The sequence below is a fragment of the Ursus maritimus genome, unplaced genomic scaffold (genome assembly GCF_017311325.1).
Source record: "Ursus maritimus isolate PB19 unplaced genomic scaffold, ASM1731132v1 scaffold_16, whole genome shotgun sequence".
Lineage (NCBI taxonomy): Eukaryota > Metazoa > Chordata > Mammalia > Carnivora > Ursidae > Ursus > Ursus maritimus.
Window position 1 is genome coordinate 45,314,991 of NW_024424008.1, and position 20,315 is coordinate 45,335,305.

The 20,315-nt window shown below is 49.5% G+C and overlaps 1 protein-coding gene across 1 annotated transcript in view; it reads left to right on the forward strand.

Annotated features, from left to right (window-relative positions):
- Positions 1–9,552: 9,552 nt before the first annotated feature.
- Positions 9,553–20,315, forward strand: part of LOC103662282 (CXADR like membrane protein) — a 94,610-nt gene continuing 83,847 nt past the window's right edge. Inside the window, 1 exon segment of the mRNA XM_040631105.1 lies at positions 9,553–9,726. Coding sequence (XP_040487039.1) covers positions 9,696–9,726 — 31 coding nt within the window. The 5' untranslated portion in view covers positions 9,553–9,695.

Consider the following 20,315-nt stretch of genomic DNA (forward strand, 5'->3'; position numbering starts at 1 on the left):
TTAGGGATAATGAACCAACCCGAAGCACAGAGCCCCCTCATAGGAATTTCATCTCCTTCACTGTGCATGAGAATTCATTGTATGATGCATTTACATTGGGTAAAGCCCCCCTCCTCTGACTGGAGGGTCTGTGTGCGTGCACACATGGGCGAGGGTATGTATCTACATGGAGGTGGAGAGTTCCAAGAAAGCTGACATGACCTAGGGGATCAGCAGTCTCATCTTCCAAACAACTCTAGAATCTTGAGACCTCACTTCATGTCTGTGAGTTCTTTCTTTATTGTTTATCCACCCCTGCCCACTTTGGAGGGATGAGTTAGATGGTATCTTTAAAGGACTTTGAAGAAAGTGCTCTGTGAGTACAAGATGTAATATCTGATTATGTCCAGAGTTATAATTTCTCCGCCTGGCAAGAACGGTTGGATTCCCTCTAATGTGGTTCAGAATAGTGGGGAAGCTCGGGGCTGGTGAGTTTGGGACTGGGAGCCATGTCTGATTCGCCCTACCTTGGGTGTTCAAGTTATACCCACTTCAAATGCCACCTCCTCCACGAAGCAGTCCCTGATGACTACGCAGGACAAGATAATAGTTTCCTCCTTTTAAATTCTGCAGCTCTTCACTTATGTCTGTCTCAGGCCAAAGGCTACATAAAAAAATTTTTTTTAAAGATTTTATTTCTTTGTGTGAGAAGTAGAGCATGAGTGGGGTGAGGGGCAGAGGGAGAAGCGGACTCCCCGCTGAGCAGGGAGCCCCATATGGGTCTCGATCCTAGGACTCTGGGATCATGCCCTGAGCTGCAGGCAGATGCCCAACTGACTGAGCCACCCAGGCGCCCCCAAAGGCTATATTTTATCCTAGGTTCCTGGTTATTTAAGACCACATTAGGGACACCTGCCTGGCTCAGTTAGAGCACACCAACTCTGATCTCCGGATTTTAAGTCTGAACCCCATGTTGGGTATAGAGATGACTTAAAAAAAACACACACACACACTATACATTCCCCCTTGAAACTGGATGCCCCTTAGAGGCAAAGTCCATTTCTGGTTTGCACATAGTATAAAGCAAATATTTACCAAAAACTCCCTAGCAAACTTCTCTTACACCTGACATATTGGCCAAAACTGGCCTTTCCTAGAGCAAGGGAGGCAGGGGCAGTGTCTTGATTTTTTAGCCTCTTTAGTGGAGGAGCGTTGAGAATGGGGCTGGGTGATCCAGTGAACCTGTCTTTGTGCCGCGCACATCCTCGGGGAAGGCAGAGAGGAGAAGCCTCACCCTGAGTCCTGTGGCCGGGTTCTGCTTCCTCTATGGGCCCCATTGTGTCTGTCATGGGTTCACATTAAACACTCCTGGATCAACTGATGCTCTACCCCAATGGGGAACAGGGGGCACAGAGAAGAAGGACCAACTCACATTAGGTCATTTCAATTCCTACCGTTGACACTCTTAATAATATTTACCTCACATTCATCAAGAACTTAAGAGTTTACAAAGCACCAGTGGCCCTGTTTTCTTCAGACAAAAAACTAACGCTCCGGTTAAATCATTTGCTCAAGGTAACTCAGTAAAGCCAAGTCTGCTGCAATCCTGGTCTCCTGACGTCACACCTCAGGCTCTATCTGCCGCCCTCCACTGCCTCTCAGAGGGCCGTGTCCGGCCACAGCTGTCCTAGTCCTCACCCCTGCTCCTGGGAACAGTATAGTCAGGAGAGATGCCAGACAAAGCAAGAGGCTGCAAGACAGTGACGTGTGTCATGTGCTTGTGGGCGTGTGGTAATTGGGAAGGTGGGAGATGTTTCTCCTCGCCGCCTGTCCCCTCAGCCTGGCCACCACAGACCTCAGTCTTGCCACTGAGCAGCTGCTCACAGCTGTGGACAGCTCTCAGCTTCTCAGCCCACAAAACTAGGAGTTCCCCACACGACATCGGGGGCATATTCAGGTCTCACATATATCGTCCTCACCTTTACACTGTGGCTTTGACAGCCTCGTCCATTTCTAGAAAAAAAGAAAGAAAGAAAAAAAAGCCCCAGCTCTTCCCTGGGCCCTATCACACCTGTTCCTGCCAGCAGACACCATGGGTTTTTCTGTTCTCATTCCTGACCTTTTAGGAAGAGGCTGTATGGTAATCTTCCACACTGCTGGAAAGCAACGGGGCTGGTCGCTAGGCAACTGGCCTCAAGCTTGGCTCTGCCTCTAACTTGAGTGTGACCCTGAGAGAGCACATCCCTGGGCTGGGGCTAAGTCTGCAAAATGGGGAAGTTCAACCAACAGGAACTCTATGGGCCCATCCGGCTTGAGAGTGGAGACAGCAGCTGCACAGAGGGGGAACTAATGCAGGCTTTCAGACTGGAACACGTCTTTTAGGCCTGAATGAATGAAAAGTGCATGAGAGCTCATGCTAGCTGGGGATAGCAAGTCACTATTCCCCAGCTGGAAAGATATGAATTATTTCTGTCTTCTGGTTTGGCAGTTCGCATTCTCTGCTATATGCTTAGATGTCACGGAGGGAAACATGCTGCTGGGGTCTCAGAAAAATCACCTAGGTCTCTGGCTGCAGAATGAAGCCAGAGACAGGTCTGGTCGCCCATGGGATCATGGCAGGCCTGCACGAGACGGTGGTCTAGGAATCAGACTGGGGCTCTTCTAACTTGCATGCCACCAACTACCCGTGTAGCCCTAGACGAGTTGCTATTCTTCTCTGAGCTTGTGTCCTTTTCATAAAATAAACAAGTTAGAGGGGATGCTTCTAATACTCCTTCAGAGCCAACGATCTGAAATATAGTGCTTAATCTATTCCTTTTTCATTTGTTTCTTTAGGACAGTTTGTCTTGTGGATAATTCTGAGTATTATTAACCAAAGAAAAGCCTTCTGATTTTGATCTCAACTCAGAGATGGGGAATGAGGTGAGGAAGGGAGAAAGCTACAAATACCCCTTTAGCTGTGTCTTTCTAAGGAAATGCAAGACTTCACCCTTAAAGGAAAGAGCTGCTATCTTCCCAAGAGGCGAAAGGGGCCCCAGTAGATCCAGTTACAATGTAGGCTGGAGTTGGGGCACTTACTGTTGCATTAATTAAAGGAGAACGGAGAAGGGAGCTACCTTTTGCTGGGCACTAATGTGCCCTGTGCTAGGTGCTTTCTCATACAGCCTCATGGGATCTTCTGAACAACCACAAGAGAAGTCTTACAGATGAACTAAGGTAGGCTGAGAGAGGTTAAGAAACTTGCCCAAGCTGGGCACAGGAAGGAGAGCAGTGAGAATTCGAAATCAGCCTGGCTTCGGGCACCTGGCTAGCTTAGTCTGTAGAGCGTGTGACTCTTGATCTCAGGGTTACAAGTCTGAGACCCTTCTTGGGTGTAGAGATTACTAAAAAATAAAATCTTAAAAAGAAAAAAATCTGCCTGTCTTCCTCCAAAGTCTGAACTGCCTCTCCGAGGGTGTGATTTTAGCAGGAATTGAAAGTAGGACGTCGGGAGAGTCTGGGAAACCCCAGATATAGCTGACCTCAGAGGAAAAGGTGGCATTTGGAGCAAAGACTCTGATTCTAAATCCTTAGGCTCAGCAGCCACATAAACCTCTGTGTTTCATCTTGGCTCTTGATTCTCCCACTGGCCCCCTTCAAACCCCAGTGGGGTCGAGGGACAGGCCTGTGCATCCTGCGTCCTCAGCTGGCCACCCGGATCACAGCTGGGGACTGTCCTTTCATGGTGTGGGATGGAGCAGGGCCCAGCACTCGGCAACTCTCCCCCACTCTCGGGCCCTCTGGGGGGAGAAGAGCTGCTTTCTCCACCTTTGTGAGAAGTCCCTATGCCTAACCTCCACCAGCTCACCGGGTTCCCCAGGCACAGCCTCAGGAAAAGTTGTCCAGCTCCGACCCCGGAAGCCAGCTGGGGCCTCGCACTGTCCAGCCATAAAAAGATCCAACACCCTGAATAGCCAGGTCAAGAAGTTATCTTTGCAAGACAGGAAAGAACATAGAAAGATAACCTTGTTTTAGTAGAAAAAGGAAATGAGACAGAAGTTGGCTCCTTCTTACTGTGGGGAATGGGATCCTATAAACTCAACTTAGTTTGTTGGAACAAACATTTACTGAGCTTGCGCTAGACTGTGGAAGACGCTTTCTTCGTCATCTCCTTTCTCCCTCAGAACAGTGTTAGGAAAAGAGGAAAGGAAGTCTTGATGAAGTCAGATGACCTACTCAAAGCCATTAAGAACTGAACCTTTTTGCCTCTAACCCAGAATATAGCAATTATGCCCCAGCTGCCTTCTCCTCAATGCTGTCCCGAGCCTGTGGATACTGGACACAGGCGGATACTGGACACAGGTGGACACTGGAGCTCAAAGGGATGAAAAGAAGTGTGGTCCCTGGTTCCCAGGCATCCTGTGAGAAGAGAGGCAACAGCACAGATCTCTCTCTTCCTCACTGTGCTCCCCTCCCCCTCTGTTTATAGGGCTTCCCCTGGGAGGTCTTCCTTGACATCTCCTACCCTAGGTTCGGGGTCCTGTTATCAGCTCCATGAACTTGCCCTTTCAGAGTCCTTCTCACAGCACTGCGTGATCGTTCTGCGATATCCAGCTTCCTTCACTCACCATAAGCATCTGGAAGGCAAGGACAACTTTTGCTTGTGCTTGGCACATAGTAGGTACCCAACAAAGATTTACTGAATTATTTTTTTTTAAGTTTTTATTTCTTTATTTGAGAGAGAGAGAGAGAGAGAGAAGGAGTGAGCATGAGCAGGGGGAGGGGCAGGGGCAGAGGGAGAAGCTGATGCCCCCCTGCGCAGGGAGTCCAACACAGGGCTCCATCCCAGGACCCTGAGATGGTGATCTGATTGGAAGGCAGATGCGTAACCGACTGAGCCACTCAGGCACCCCCGAATTATTGATTGAAAGAAAAAATAGAAAAAAAATGGATGGATGCATGGATGAGGGGATGGATATACAGATAAATGATGGTCTACCATCCCCTTAAAGTTACTGTGTCTCAAAGGTATCTTTCCCTTCCTGACAATTTGACTTTACTTACTTGACTTTCCTAGTTTGTTAGTAGTACCATCAAAGGACAGTGAGGTACAAGGGCTTTCAATCTTCTGACTTTACATCCTGCCTCAGTCACTTACTAACCATGGAACAATAAGTTATTAATTCACTCTCCCTAAACCTTAGTTTCCTCATTGTATTATGGTATTATGAGGCTTATTGATAATGTTTCTAAGCCCTGGAATATACCAGGAGATCAATGAACAAATGCTATTACTCTTAGCATATATAACAATATATGAGAGCACTTATAATTATCTTTGGTGCCTCTTTTGCCTTCCACCTCCTCTCCTACCCACAATGACCCACAATGATGGTGGGCTATGACCTGTGTAATCTTTCTTCCAAATATCTCCTATGTTTGTTTCACCACCCTCATGTCTTCTCCCCATGTGATGCAACCAGTTCTATCCAGTTCCTCTGCCTCACGTTTTTTGTTTAATGTTTCCTGCACCCTGTGGTGGCTGGAAAATTCATGTACAAAAGAGGTTGTAGGGTGGCACTCTTGGCTCCCCATAGAGTTGGCGGGGGGGATAAGGGACTTGTCTTGAAGCTGCATGTGCGTATCACTTTAGAACACATCAAGGGGCGCCTTGGTGGTGAGGTTAAGCATCTGCTTTTGGCTCAGGTCATGATCCTGAGATCCTGGGATGGAGTCCCTGGTCTGGCTCCCTGCTCAGCAAGGTATCTGCTTCTCCCTCTCCCTCTTTTCCACACCCCCCCCCAAATGCTTGCTCATGCTTTCTCTCTGTCTTTCAAATAAATAAATAAAATCTTAAAAAAAAAAAAGGAAAAGGAAAATGCTAACTGTCATCAATAAAGCATGTGGGGAGGAAGTCTGATGGATATGAAAGGGGTGCTAAAACCCTCCACCCTTGGCCAAACATTGGGGTCATCTCTAGGCAAAAGCTGCCAATTTATATTTCCTAAAATATGGGTTTCATCAAAGTCCCCTCTGCTAAAATTTTTTCAAGGAGTCTGGAGAAGCTGCAGAATAGTTTCCAGAATCTTCTGCTTCACATTCAGGACTCCACCATTTTTGCCTCAGGCTAACTGTTCCGGGGCATTTTTCCCCAACACAAATTTTTCATTTCATGTACTTCATTTCATTCGATGCCCCCTGAACACATCAAACTATTTCTATTTCTACATCATTGTCCAGAAATGCCCACCAACGGTCCTCCCCAGGTCCTCTCACTTAATGAGATTCTATTCATCCCCCAAGGCTTGATTCAAGCCTTGTTTTCCCAAGGAAACTTCACAACCACCCAGCCTACAGTGTGCCCTCCTTTCTGAGAATTCGCAGTGTTTCTTACTGTCAGGATAATTGACTCAGGCACTTAACTGCATAACTTTCTTGTATTGTTGTTGAAAACTTTCGCATGTTGACGTTTTCTCTCCCACTGGATGGAGAGGTCCATTTAGGGTAAGGACTGCCACATACCTCTTTGGATTCCCAGGGCACCCAGCCCGGTCAGTGTGGGACATAGTGTAGGTAGGAAAGGGGCTGCTGAGTTATGAGCCATCCTGACACACTCTCGTCTTTGGCCCACAGACGCAGGATAACAGAAAAGAGGCTTCAGAGAGAGGGACAGTCAACTTCAGGGATGCAAAGACTCTTTCCAAAGAACATATGGCAAATATCTACTGGTTCTAAGACTCTGGACCTGGGAAAACCAATTGTTTATGACCTAATCTCAGCCTAGTCAACCCACTTCCTATGCTGATGACTGATGACTTGGAGTGAAGCCTTGTTACCTTCAGCTTGAGCCATGTAGGTTTAAACACACACCTGCTCACACCCACAGACACCTGTCCTCCTGTGCACACCAACCCTCAAGCAATAAATGGTGTCACCCAGTTCAGGAGAAAGGTCACAGTATTAGGAGGATTAAAGATGGGGCTTTAAAACTTTTGCAAAAATATCTCCTTTAGAAATAAAAAGGAGGGGTCCGGGTGAAGAGTATCCAAGAACTTTTTGTACTATTTTTGCAACTTTTCTGTAAGTCTGAAATTATGCAAACTACTTAATAAAACTTTAAAGCAGGAATAACAAAAAGTCACCTTCTCTATATATTTTCCCTCCCACCCTCCTCAGCCTTTAAGAAGAACAAACATTTTTTCAACACATTCACATGTGAATTATAGTTGTGAATATTTCGATTTCCCCTATTAGACAAGAAGTATAAAATGGAAAACAAAAATACTCAGAGCTTTTAAATCTTTTATAATATAAAAAATAATATTTTAAAACATTAAATTAGAATATTAGTAGAAGAGAGGATTTAATTTAATTAATTAATTTATTTATTTATTTGAGAGGGGGGGAACGGGAGAGAAAGCACTAGCTGGGCAAGGGAGTGGGAGAAGCAGACTCCCTGCTGAGCAGGGAGCCAGACCAGGGGCTCCATCCCAGGACCCTGGGATCATGACTTGAGCCGAGGGCAGATGCTTAACATACTGAGCCACCCAGGTGCCCTGAAGAGGGGGGTTTTACTATTTTGTGACCTGCAGCAAGATATTAATCTCTTTAGGTTATGGTTTCCTCCTCTTTAAAATGGAACTAAAAATGCCTATCCCTTAGCATTGTTATAAGAATTAAATGCAAAGATAAATGTTAAATAATTAATATAATTCCTAATCTGTAGTTGTTGCCTTGACATATTCATTCCAAATATCAAAAAAATGGCAATAACCAAGCTCTATTCACTTTGTGTCCTCACCACCTAAAAAAAGCAGCTGGCTCAGAGTAGATGCATAAAAAGTAGTTACTGAAGAAGGGGGGATGGAATGAATAAATGTTGGAATTCTAAAGCAACTTACAGCTGATCCCAAAGCCCCTACAAACAGCCCCTGCTTTTGCCATCCTTTCTGAGTGACTTTGTGAGAGTCCCATACCTCTGTTTTCCTCATCTATGAAACGGGTTGGTTTTCATTAAAACCAGAAAGACTAGAGAGGACTATACAGCTCCTGGGATCTAAGACCCCCTAGAAAGAGGACTGGAAAAAATGGGGCCAATGTGTGATCTGGTAGCCAGCCAGGCCTGTAAGGTTCATCCCTCCTACAGCATCACCACTTCTCAGAGCGCTGGCCCCAGCTCCCAATGACAGACATGGGCGAGGCTAAAGGTGAGCCATTCCTCATGCTTCAGTGCGGCTGAAGGAAAAGCCACAGCACCAGGGACATCCAGAGTCTGCAAACCAGAGAGTGCAGGTCCAGAATTTCCGAGAGTCCAGGACAGGCGTGCATTGCATGAGCCCCAGGCAGTGGAGACCTGAGCGTGGCTTTACCGTCCTTTGCTTCTCTAGTCCCTGCTCACTCCCCGCTTCAGGGTCCTCAAGGACAGACCTCAGAGCCCCACCAGGGAGGGCTCGGACGCCCGCCCCCCCCCACCCCCGCCCTAGGTCCCTGGAGGGCCTAGAGGCCAGGTCCCTGGAGCCCCAGAGCGCAGCCCTCCCCCGCGCAGAGGGAATTCCATGCCTTCTGCCTTTTCCTTCTGGAAGGGAGTGATGCATATTTTGGCCAGCGCCACGTGCAGTGCCGTTTGCTCCAGTGCTTCCTAGGGGACCGGTTCCACACAGTTCCGGGGTCCCCACTCCCCGGGGGTGAAGGCTAGCTTAGCTCTGCCCGGATCTGGATCTGAGGATGGGTTGCTGTGACTAGTGACAGCAGAAGGAGAAAGAGCCAGCGCGAAAGGCCAAGGGAAGGCCAGGCAAACGGTGGCTGGGATGCCAGAACGGGCAGGAAAGCCAGGAGAGCAACAAGCGGACGGCTGCTAGGTCTTAGCAGTCCCCTCCACGCCAAATCGTCCTTCTGGTCAGCCTGTGGTTTCCTATGACAAAACCAGACAGGGAGCGCAGAGAGGAGAGGAGAGAAGGATTGAGGGAAGAAGGGAGAGGAGGGAGGAGGTGAGAGAGGAGAAGCCAGAAGAATGTAAATGGGAGAGAAATGGGGAGAGAGGGGAGGTGGGGGCGGGAGGGAGGGCAGATCCGTGAGAGAAGTGGAAGCAGAGAGGGTGAGCGGGGCGGTGGGCGGGCGAGAAAACGAGATGCGGGAGAGAAGTAGAGAGAGGGACCAAGTGGGAACCGAGACGGAGAAGCCCGGCAAGGCCTCGGCCCTCGGCTCGTGGCCGCCGTGTCCGCGCTCCTCCGCTCCAGCCGGTGCGGCCCGGCCCCCTGCCCTCCCGGCCCGCGGGCCAGGCGGCGGGCCCAGCGCTGCCAGGGCGGGCGGGGGCGGGGGCGCGGGGGGGGGCGAGGGAGGGGCTGCCGGTGGGAGGCGACCATGTGGTTCCAGCTCACTCTTTTTTTTTTTTTTTTTTACCCTTCTCTCTTTCTTCACTTCTTTTTCTTTCCAAACAGGGAAAAGTGTTCCGCGAAGCGGTAGCGTCTTTCCGCCTGGCCCTTCCCTCCCCGACCCTGGTCTCCGCTCCCGTCTGGGCGCGAGCTGCGGGGCGAGCGCTGGAAGCCCCCTCTGCGCCGGGGGGCGGGGGGCGCGGGGACTGGGCGCGGGGCGGGCTCCCGCGCCGGCACATGGCCGCAGCCGCCCCGCGCGCACCCCGAGGCGCCGCGCCCAGCTTGTCCGAGGTCCGTCGGCTGCGCCCCGCCGCCCCGGAGCCCAGCAGCGGCTGAGCGGGGAGGTGCCCGCACCCGGGCATCGGGATGAGCCGCCCCCTCCTCCTCCTCTGGCTAGGTGAGTGCTCGCGAGCGCGGGAGACCCGCCGGGCGGCCCCGGGCTCCGAACGCCCTTCCCCGGGGAGAGCGGGCGGCTCGGTGCCTGCTTGGCGCTCCGGAGGCGCACATCTGGCAGCCGAGGCCCGCCCAGGCGGCCATCGACAACGCCGCACACATCTGGGCCCGGGAGCAGCCTGGGGGCTGGGGGTGTTTCCTGGTGGACTTGGGCCGCGAACCGTCTGGGGTGGAGGGGTTGGCGGGGTGGGGGGGCTGGTGTTTAGTTTCGGGAGTATCTGGGGGAAATGGGAGAATTGGGGGAGGGAGGAAGGTTTCTTCAGGAATTTCTGTGCCAGGTTCCTGAGGGTGGGGGGAGCTTTTTTGTTTCAAACAGACGCCTCGAGGGCTCAGATTAGAAACAGATGTGTTGGAGGGGAGGCGCGAGGGAAGGGAGGAAGAGACGGAGGAGACCGAAAGGTGGGGACGGGAAAGGCCAGAGCGCAGGCAGGACCGGGACCCGGGGAAATGACCCAGGCAGGGCAAGAAGAGGGAGAAGCCGGAGGGGTTGGGAGCTCGAGAGGAAAGAGGGGAACGGGAATATGAAGCAGAAGCGCAAGACTGAGGGAGGTGGAGCGGCGGAGTGTCAGGAAGACAAAAAAATGGAGTGGAAGAGAAGGACAGAGAGAAACAGGTTCTGGGGCAAAGGGAAGAGCTTTCGGGGTGCCCACGTGGGTGTCACCCACGCGGGACTCCTGAAAGCTCAGGGGCCCTGGGGCACATTCTCACTTGGGCTGGAAGCAGGCAGGTTTGCAGGACAGGGCAAGACAATAGCATCGAGGATGTGCGTGGACAAGAACCGGCAGGAAGCCCAGGGGTGTCTGAGGCGCGCCAGGGGCGGTGGAGGCAGGCAGGAGAGCCTGAGAAAAGCCATGAGAGGCACCAGCGTGGGGGGCTCCCTGGGGACAGGATGTAAAGTTAGCCAGGGTTCAGAAGACCAAAGCCAGTTGGGTGTAGTCGAGTGAACATGGCCCAGGACACCAGACCTCCTGAGAACGAGCCCTGGTTTTGAGCTGACCAGCTCGGTGATCCTGGACAACTCACTCCCCGAGCCTTCCGTTTGCTTAGCTCCAAAGCAAGCAAATTAGATGGTTCCGAGATCCCTTGTAGCTCTGACAGCCTGAAACACCAGGGGTGTGACAGGGCCTGATGTCTAGAAAACCCCTCCACACCAAAGTGAGGAAGCACTGAAAAAGCACCCTGACGTGGATTTCTGGAGCTCTCTCTCTTTTGTTTTTAAACTTACAACCTGACTAGGCCCCAAGCATGCCTTTCTAGGCCAGCGTCAGGTCGGTCATCACCCAGGTGGAGGAATAAAAAGGGTGGATTAGCCTAAACTGTTGGCTCAAGTAGGGCAGGTGGGGCCAGTACCTTCTCAGCTCCTTCCGATACCGGCCAAGTATTGCAGTCCTGCTCCTGTGCACAGCTGGCATAGCTGGATGCCACTTTTGTCACCTTTACCGGCCTCTGCCCCTAAGCTGTGGATCACCAGATGTTCACTAGACTCAAACTTCAGAACCCCCTTATTAAAAACAGCTGGAATCCTTTCAGTACCTATGCTGAGCACTTGATATGAACTGTCTTGTTAACTCATTTACCCTTCACGCCAATCCTATGGGCTACGCACGGTTATTTTCCCCGCTTCACAGCTGAAGAAATCAAGGTGTAAAGAGGTCAGATAACTTGCTCAAGGCCACAAGCTCATGATTAACAGAGATGGGATTTGAATGTAGGTTGTTTGCCTCGAGAGACTGCTTGCTAAACCGCCCGGTATGCAGCTTTCTGTCACTACAGAAGGACTTACAGATGCTCTTTGGAGTGAAATCCAGTTTAGCCCTCTTCCTGGAGGGTGAGATGTCAGGGTGAATCTGCCCTCAAGGAGGGGTCTGGGGAAGGGATCGGAAACTCAGCTAAGCGTGGTTGAACCCCGGCTCTATACCAGGACCATTGGGGCACAGTTGACAGTGGAAAGTGAAAAGTGACTTTTGTCCCGCGCGGTCAGTTGAAATCCACTGGCTGGACTCGATAATAGCTTCTTAGTTCATGAGAAAGACGAGCTGACAAAACAAGCGTCAAAAGATGTTGATTCGCGGTCCCCTCTTCACTGAGTGCCTGTTGTGTATGACCATTCCTCTGGTAAGAAAACAATCTGTTGGGCCGATAGTCTTGTTACCCTAGAAGCTCCCTCTCATGATTCCTTTGTTGGTTCTGTCCTTATAAAATTAGTGCAAACGAAAGGCCGTGTGGAAGAGAAAAAGTAGACTACAGACTTAGCATTCTGCACAACTCGATGTTTGTCGTTCACACCTACTGTTCAGCTTTTGCCACGTCTGTGTTCTTTGTCAGACGTACTCAGACTCCTGACATCCCAGTTCAAGTACAAAGTCACAGAGTTGATGAGCTGAGGGGTCTGGAAGAGGGACAAGACAGGAGACCTGAGTGATGCTGGTGGTCCAGAGACCAGCCACTGAGGGGAAAAACACTCTAAGGGACCCCTCGAGGCCTGACATTCCTTCACGGGTCAGAAGCCCCTAGGGAAGCACTCCCGTGGGCTGGATGAAGCTTATTTGCTAAGTGGTTTTGAGCCATGGAATGCCTGGCACTCTAGCAAAGCCAGAAAGAAAATCCTCAGAGTTGTCTGAATCCTAAAATCGTCTACTTCTATTCCTTAAAGGAGTAGTTCCAGGGCTGCTTATGATCACTGCTGACATGATTTCTGGCCTCTTTTTTTCTAGAGAATGCACAGTATTAAAGGGGAGTTGGGAGGGCTAAGAGTTCATAATCTGAGCGAGGGTAGGCCAGTTGACTTCATGCTTTCTGGACCTGCCAGTGAGTGAAATCAAATGCCACACCTCTCTAATGTGAATGAACAAGTAATGCTCTGAGTTCCATGGAGGAAAGAAAAGGGATACTTCATGGGCTCCCCCAACCCCAGTCCCTCTCCTCTGACCACCTGCCACCCCGCATGCTCAGGTCCTCATTATTCCACCTTAAATTCTCACTTAGACTCCCATAATGGCTGCCATATTGGTTTCCTGCCTGAATTCTCTTCTCCATCCTACACACTGCTACCAGAGTGACCTTGTGAGGCAGCTGGTATAATGCAAGGAATTTGGACTTAGGAATCCGGTAAACTTTCTGGGTTCTTGTTCTGACTCTTGTCCCTAAAACAGAGGTGAGGAGACCTTTAATTCAAAATTTCTATAATTCTTTGACCTTAGTCCCTGCCTTCAAAAACCTTTGGAAATCTCCATTGCTTATAACACTGAGTACAAACACTTCATTCTCACGTTAAAGATGTCACACAGTGTCCATCACAACTCCTCTCCTCCCACCCCAGGCGACTCAGCAGGGAATCGGGATTCTTTCCTGTGCCTTAAACATGCCCCATGCTTCTTTCTGATTCTATGCTTTTGTTTATGATAATCCCTCCACCAAAGATGCCCTCTTACACTCTGCCCCTGCAGGTCAAAATCGTGTTCACCCTCCAGACCTCACCCCAAATTCCACTCTCTTCATATGCCCGTCCATGATTCCTCCCACCCAGGGTGTACTTTCCATCTTTTGAATCACAGTAGCCTTTCTGTTATGTGGCTTCGCGTGATGGTGATCCAAATGCTTGTCTCATGCCCTAGTGAGAACCCAGGCTCCATGCAGACAGGGTCCTGACTCATTCAACTGTATACCACCTTCTGTGCCTTGTGTAGACCGAAAGCTGTGGGCTATTTGTTAAGATAATCGGATTTTTGAAACATTTGGAACACTTAAGTTCAAGAGAGGTGAAAGTTGGGGAGGATTATTACTCTGTGGAATGACAGAATTGTGAGGAAGCCAGTTGTGTGTGTGTGTGTGTGTGTGTGTGTGTGTGTGTGTTTGATTGATTGATTTGAGAGAGAGAGAGAGTGAGTGAGCACGCACAAATGGGAGGGAGAGAGACTCGCAAGCAGACTCCATGCTGAGCGTGGAGCCCCACACGGGGCTGGATCTCATGACCCTGAGATTTTAATTTGAGCCAAAACCAAGAATTTGATGCTTAACTGACTGCACCACCCAGGGGCCCCTTGAGGAGCCCAGTTTTAACTCAAGTTTCTTTGGGGCTTTCTTGTCCATTAATGCAAACAGGACGAGTACCACTTAAAAAAATTTTATGCACAGAACATTACATGGACAGGGACCAGATAATATATTTGTTACCTTAACTTATTTTGTTATGGCAAGTTCATTATTACCAGATTCACAATAGACTTCTTCACTGGAATTTCTGCCAGGGTGGGGAAGGAGATTTGTTTCCCAGAAAATGAGTTTGAGAAAGGCTTGACTGCATAGTCCATTGGTCCGTAGTTCAGTGACAGGTCTCAGTAGGATTCCATGCTCTACCTTCATCTTCCCACATTAATGATGATGGTCATAATAACGATACATTCCCAGTAGGCTCATGCCTTGTCTCATCCTCTTTTTGTCTCGTACTCAGCTGGGCGGTGTATAGATGAGTGTATTTCATGAATGTACCTAATGGTAATGAACTAGACAGACATTCTTAAAAGGTGGAGTCAACGACTATCAGAACTGGGGGAAAGCTAAAAGACTATCCAAAAATCGAAGGTTATAAAATTTGGAATCACAGACCCCACTGAGAATCTGATGAAAACCACGAAACCACTTCTTAGAAAAACACACATATATGTTGTCTAGAACTTCTAGGGATTCAATGACCTCCTGTTGCCCTTCCTACCCAAGTAAATCCTTGATCTAAACCTACCCCCCCGTTTTTTTTCCTACCCCTTTTTTTATGATGAAGAAGGAACCAAAGTTCAGAGGGATTTGGCTGAAGTTAAACAGCTAGCTTCGTAGAAGGACCGTGACTAGAACCCTAATTCCATAATCTGTCCTTTCGCACATTCTTGAGATAGGAAATGTCTCTCCTTCCTTTTCGGTTCATGTCGTTGAGCTCTAAGATCACAATGGCTCTTGAGATGCTTCAGCTACACGAGCTAAATGCTGAGTAATTGGCATTGGTTTTTATGTTGAGAAATTGTCTGAAAAATAGGGCAGATGTCGTAACATTTCAATTTAGCCATCCTAAGTGGAAATCCTGGAAACTTCTACAGTGCCTTGTAGAATGTCTGGTGTATTCAGGAAAAGGGGGATTATGCCCAAAGTCCCAAAGGTCTTTGTGTGTCTGCAAGGAATAGAATGGTTAAACCAATAGCTCTAGCTCCTTCATAACTTTGCTCGGTTATCCTGAGCCTTAATTTCTTTCTCTGTAAAATGAGATAATTAGACTAAGGTTATCTCTTTGTTTCCTTATACCACTAACATTTTCTGATTTTTTTTTTTTAATTCTGAGAATTTGCTGGTTGGTCTAGATGTGGCTGTGTTTAGGAACTCATGGGTGTTGCCAGGATTATCTGATTATTTTCAGGCACCGTCCACTCATGACGATTGGTTGTATATGATTATAAATCTAGAAGGGCCAGCTACCTCATGTGAAGAGAGCAGTAGTGGAAAGGTACTGTAGCCTGCTAGCCAGGGAGCGTCACTGAAGGTCAGGGTGGATGATTAGAGACCTATGCCCCCGAAGTTTAGTAACTGAAATATTCACCTGCAGGACCTCATCCTAAGCAGAGCTACCCACATAGCAGGCCCAGGCATGGACACTTGGGTAGACTTCTGTGTAGAGGGCCTAACGTGTGATTTGCAAGCATTAAGCATTTCCCTCAATTTTTAAAATTAAGACATAATTCACATATAATAAAGTACACCTATTAAGTGTACGGTTTAATGAGTTCCTCGCATGGTTTTGAAGTTGCGGTTAGGTTTTAAAATATGAATTGTGTATTATTAGGTTATTTGTCATACCTGAGAGAGGATTATATGGGTAGGATTATTCCGACAATAGAATTCATGTCTAACATTTGCGGGGGTTTAGCAATTTGCAAAGCATATTAACATACTTTACCCCATCCTTAAATCACCCTTTGAGGGTAAATGTCATTATGGTGCCATTTTTCAGATAACTAAACTGAGGCTTAGAGAAATCAAGTAAGTTTCTCAAGGTTACCCTGTTAGTAAACAGCTGAGCCAGGACACCATCCCAGCACTTAAGATCCCAAAGACCATTTGGTTTTCATTTCCCAGGAGGGACATAGTTCTGAAATCAAGGCTTCTGTGTTACCAAGAAGCAGAGACAGACTTTGTTTATAGGATGCCAAATGATAAATCCCATGGTGGAAAACTCAGGGAGAACATTTATCACCTACCCCCTTCCCCTACCCCATTCAAATGATTAATCGGGTTGGTTTGGGTTAATGACTATTGTTTATGACTTAGAATTCCTGCCTATATCTTACAGGGATTACTAGCTCTTCTTGTAGTACTCAAGGTTATTGTGGAGGCCTTGTCCTGCTGTGGGGTCGGATTCACGAGCTATCCTTATTAGCACACAGTCCTGAGACTGGGGGGGGGGGGGGGGGGGAGACCTGGACTTGCCCTATATGTCGCTTTTCTAGGTAAATTCCTGTTTCCAGCAATTTTCACGTCTTTGCTCCCCACCTCCCTGCCCCAAAAGAATGCAGACTGTAGAAAAAAAAAATCTAGTTATCTGAACTTCCTAAGTGTCTGGATTCTGGAAAAATAAAAGTTTATTTCCTTTGGCACCATATAGACCGAAGTGGGAAGGAATGCTGAAGTCAAACAACCTTTATGTTGTTGGTGACAGTCGGCTGATTGCTGTGTGTCTAGCTAGCAGCAGCCAGAGTCTGGGGGCGATAAGCTCGAAGGCTGCTTCGTTTCAGTAGAAAGCAGGGGAGAGAGCGGTTTCCTTCCTGCCACGGGGAAGAGAAAAGGGGCAACAGCCATCTTTAGAATGGTTCCCCACTCAGTGCGGAATATGGGTTTTTCTGAAGTGAGGCGGCAGTAAGGGAGATCTGGAGAGTTCTGGTCGGAAAGGCGACAGGGGAAGAGAAAAGAGAGGAGCCGGAGGAAGGCGTAGAAATAGAAAAGCTAAGCTAAGCCACTGGCCTCTTGGTGTTTACAGAGCAGCGTCTCTGAGCTCACACGGCTTCGTGGACGGCAGCTGCTCGTCGGCCTCCCTTACACGTGTACACAATTTCTACCTCATCCACAGACTCACGAAACAGTCGTGGAAGGGAGATGCCTTGTGTGGCTCAGGCCCGGTCCTAGGCTCCGAGACTCCATTAATACGAAAGGCACTGTTTCTACCATCTAAGCACTCAGCCCAGTGGGGGCGACATATGCCTGAACAGGGAATTACAGATTGATGGAAGTGCTAGCTAGCATCGAGGAAAGTACCAAGATTTTCTAGGAGTCCCAAGGAAGAAGGAGCTTAATGACGAGCCGTCTTGTGGAAATAGGGTATTTCTTCTCTGTAGGTCTTCGGGGACTGGGCCTGATGTTCCTCTGCCCCTCACCACACTTGCAAGTCAGGAGGCTGGTGCTAAGTAAACAGCTAGTGGGTTGATGGGTCGCCCCCATCATCATCAGAAAGGATATTTAAGTGGTGTGTGTCCTTGGCATTCAGCCAGGTGCTTCCTGGAGGGATGGAACCTCCCGATGTCCTTGCCTTTTGAAAATTACGGTCTCATTCTTCATCACAACCTGCCAGCGACATAGCTTCCTCCACTTTCTGCATCCCTCAGGGGATGTTAAGAAAAGAAAAAGAGAAAGAAATATATCGATGACTTGGGATCTCTTAATGAAGAATGGCGGTCTGCTCACCCAGGGCTGTAATTGGTATTTGTCCACATGGAAAGCGAATGGGATCAAGCCGAGAGGGACTTTCCTGTTCCAAAAGAAATGCATTGTATTGAGCAGAGACTCAGCCCCTGCCGTAGTCTTCCTTTTCTTGGTGGGAGGGCGGGGAAATCAACTCTCAGAGGGGGAAATTGCTTTGTGACTCCGTTGTTTAAATTTAGGCTTCGGTTTGTCGGGGTGGTTCAGACTTGGAGCCATGAGCCTCTAACCCAGCCTCTGTCACTTCTCATTACTTCCAGTGACAGTTCCTATTATTTCTAATCACTCTTCAAGGGAAGAGCGGGGGAAGCAGAGGAGACTTCCATGTGGACCAGCAGTGCAGCTGGGCCCCGGGGTCCTCAGACCCCCACTTCGGGATTGTGTGACCTTCACTTTCCGGCCTTACTTTTCTCCCTAGTCCCTGCCTCTAATAACAACGTCATACGTTTGTCATGGCAGTTAAATGAGGTAACGCATGTAAGGAGTCTCGGTGCCTTGCTTGGTACAAAATAAACAAATGGCTGTGGTTTTGACCGTGAGCATCCTTGCTGGGAGAGGGTCAGTGCACGGGGATGGGGACGACATGGGCACATTCAGCCTGAAGTCAGCGGACGCCAGGTCAGCCAGGCCAGCCTTTAGAGATTCAGCCACGGCTGCTCCTGTGCCCCGCAGACAAGTTCCTGGAGGTCCTTCGGGAAATGTCGCCCAGCTCTGGGACCCCAAGAGGTGCACACACTCCATCTGGGCCCCAACTGACTGCCCGCAACTGCTCTGGGAGAGTAACGTTTTGTGTCACTGAGCCCTGGGCGAGAGGTGCCCTTCCTTACCCCGCTGGGCAGAGTGTCTGCAGGCTGCCGGGCCGGTGTGTTGGCGTGGACCCTCCTCCCAGGCTCTGCCCTCCCCGCTGCATGTTCCCGGATGCCTGGGCCAACTCCGGCTGCCCCGGCCAGGCCAACACGGCATGCCTCATTTCTGCTTTCCGTGTCAAGTCATGTTTTATTGAATATCTGCTATGTCCTTGGCATGGTGCTAGGGACTTCCGTACATGTAATTTCTTGTATCCTCACAACAGCCGGTGAGGCAGGAATTATCCCCGTTTTACAGATCAGAAAGGTGAGACTTAAGAGGTCAGGTGTTCTGTTGTATGTGCTGTCTGCCTCCTGCTTCAGCACTGATCTGGGGAAGACGGGAGTGAAGAGACAGATGGCTAGCATCTGTGTCGCGATGCACAGACAGGAGGTCGCTCAGGGACCAAGGTACACCTGGTCTTTGAGGATGTGGCCTTAGGAGAGGCGTAAGTCCCTGCATTCTCCCCTTTTCAGGCAGTCATTTGTCCTGACCAAAATTAGACTGTGGTGCGCCCAAAACCCACAGTCAAGACGTGTTGAGTTATATTTCCTTTTTAAATTTGGGAGGACAGGAAAACCTCAAGGTGAGAAGCAAAATGTCTGTTTTTTCCACTGACCTGAACAGCAGAGACTGTGACATCCCTCTTCATTAAACAGGGCGAAGCCGAGTGTCCCAGATTTCTGCAGACCTAGAATTCCCACTCAGAATGATCCCTGGGCCAGGCAGGTAGAGTCTGGGTTTCCAGCCGAGGCCTGCTCTCCATCTGCTTCCCTCTGGTGGAGTTCCATCCCCCGGACTGCCCCAGCCAATAGCCAAGTGCGGCAGGCTCCCCCCTTTTCCTCTCCGCCCTGCAAAGGAGGAGAGGAGGAAACGGGGCCACCTCTCCACAGCCACCCTCTCTGCTCCACTGCCTCTCACTCCCTGTTCCCGGAGTCCTGCAGCTTGCCAAGCCCTGAGGAATCCAGCAACAGCCCCTCACATGCCTGCCACCTTAGCCTGACCTTCCCCTCGCTCTTTCTCTCTCTCTTTGGGCCCAATATGTCCTGCTCTCAGATCTGGCACTTAATGACAGAGAGACACAGAGGGAGAGACATGCATACAGAGAGAGAGACGGTTTTAGAGAGATGAGACAGAGGGAGAGACAGAGACAGAGAGAGACACACAGAGAGAGACAGAGAGACCGATGCAGAGAGGACAGAAGGAGAGACAGAAACAGAGACACAGAGGCAGAAACATAGAAAGATAGAGACAAAATGAAGACAGAGAAACAGAGAGACACAGAGAGACACAGAGAGAAAGAAGACAGAGAGAGAAACACACATAGAGACAGAGACGGAGAGACAGGGACAAACACACAGAAAGATAGAGAAAAAGACAACACAAGCGTGAACTCTGTAAAGCTCATCGTTGGTGTGTACCTCTTTCCTTCCTTTCCCCATCCCCCGTCTCCAAATTCACACCCACACCCTCCGCAAAGAAGCCCTCCTGAGAGGTTCTGCTGTCCACGGGTCCTAAGCTAATGGCACTGTGCCCTGGGCCACCCTCGGGCCTCACACCTTGCTGGTCAGCACCTCCATGCCGTCGGCCGCACGTTTCCCTTTGCCCGGCTGCCTCTGCACCCCTTTCCCTCTGCTTGGCGCCCACCTGCCCTTCTAGACCACAGGCTCCACCATCGTCTCATCCGCAAAGGCTCCCCGGATTGTCCCAGGCAGAGAGCGTGGCTCGCCCGTCTGCACTCCCATGGCACCTCGTTGCCCTCATTGGAGCAGCTACGCCACGTCATATGGTAGTCGGGGGCTCTCCGTCGTGCTGTGGGATGGCGAACAGGGGACGCTATCGTACTGTCTGCGATACCAAGCCCGGTGGCTGGCACTCAGTCGATACTTGGAAAATGGATGAATGAGCGAACAAACTTAGGAATGAAAAAGTTAATGAATGTAAAATGTGAGCTGA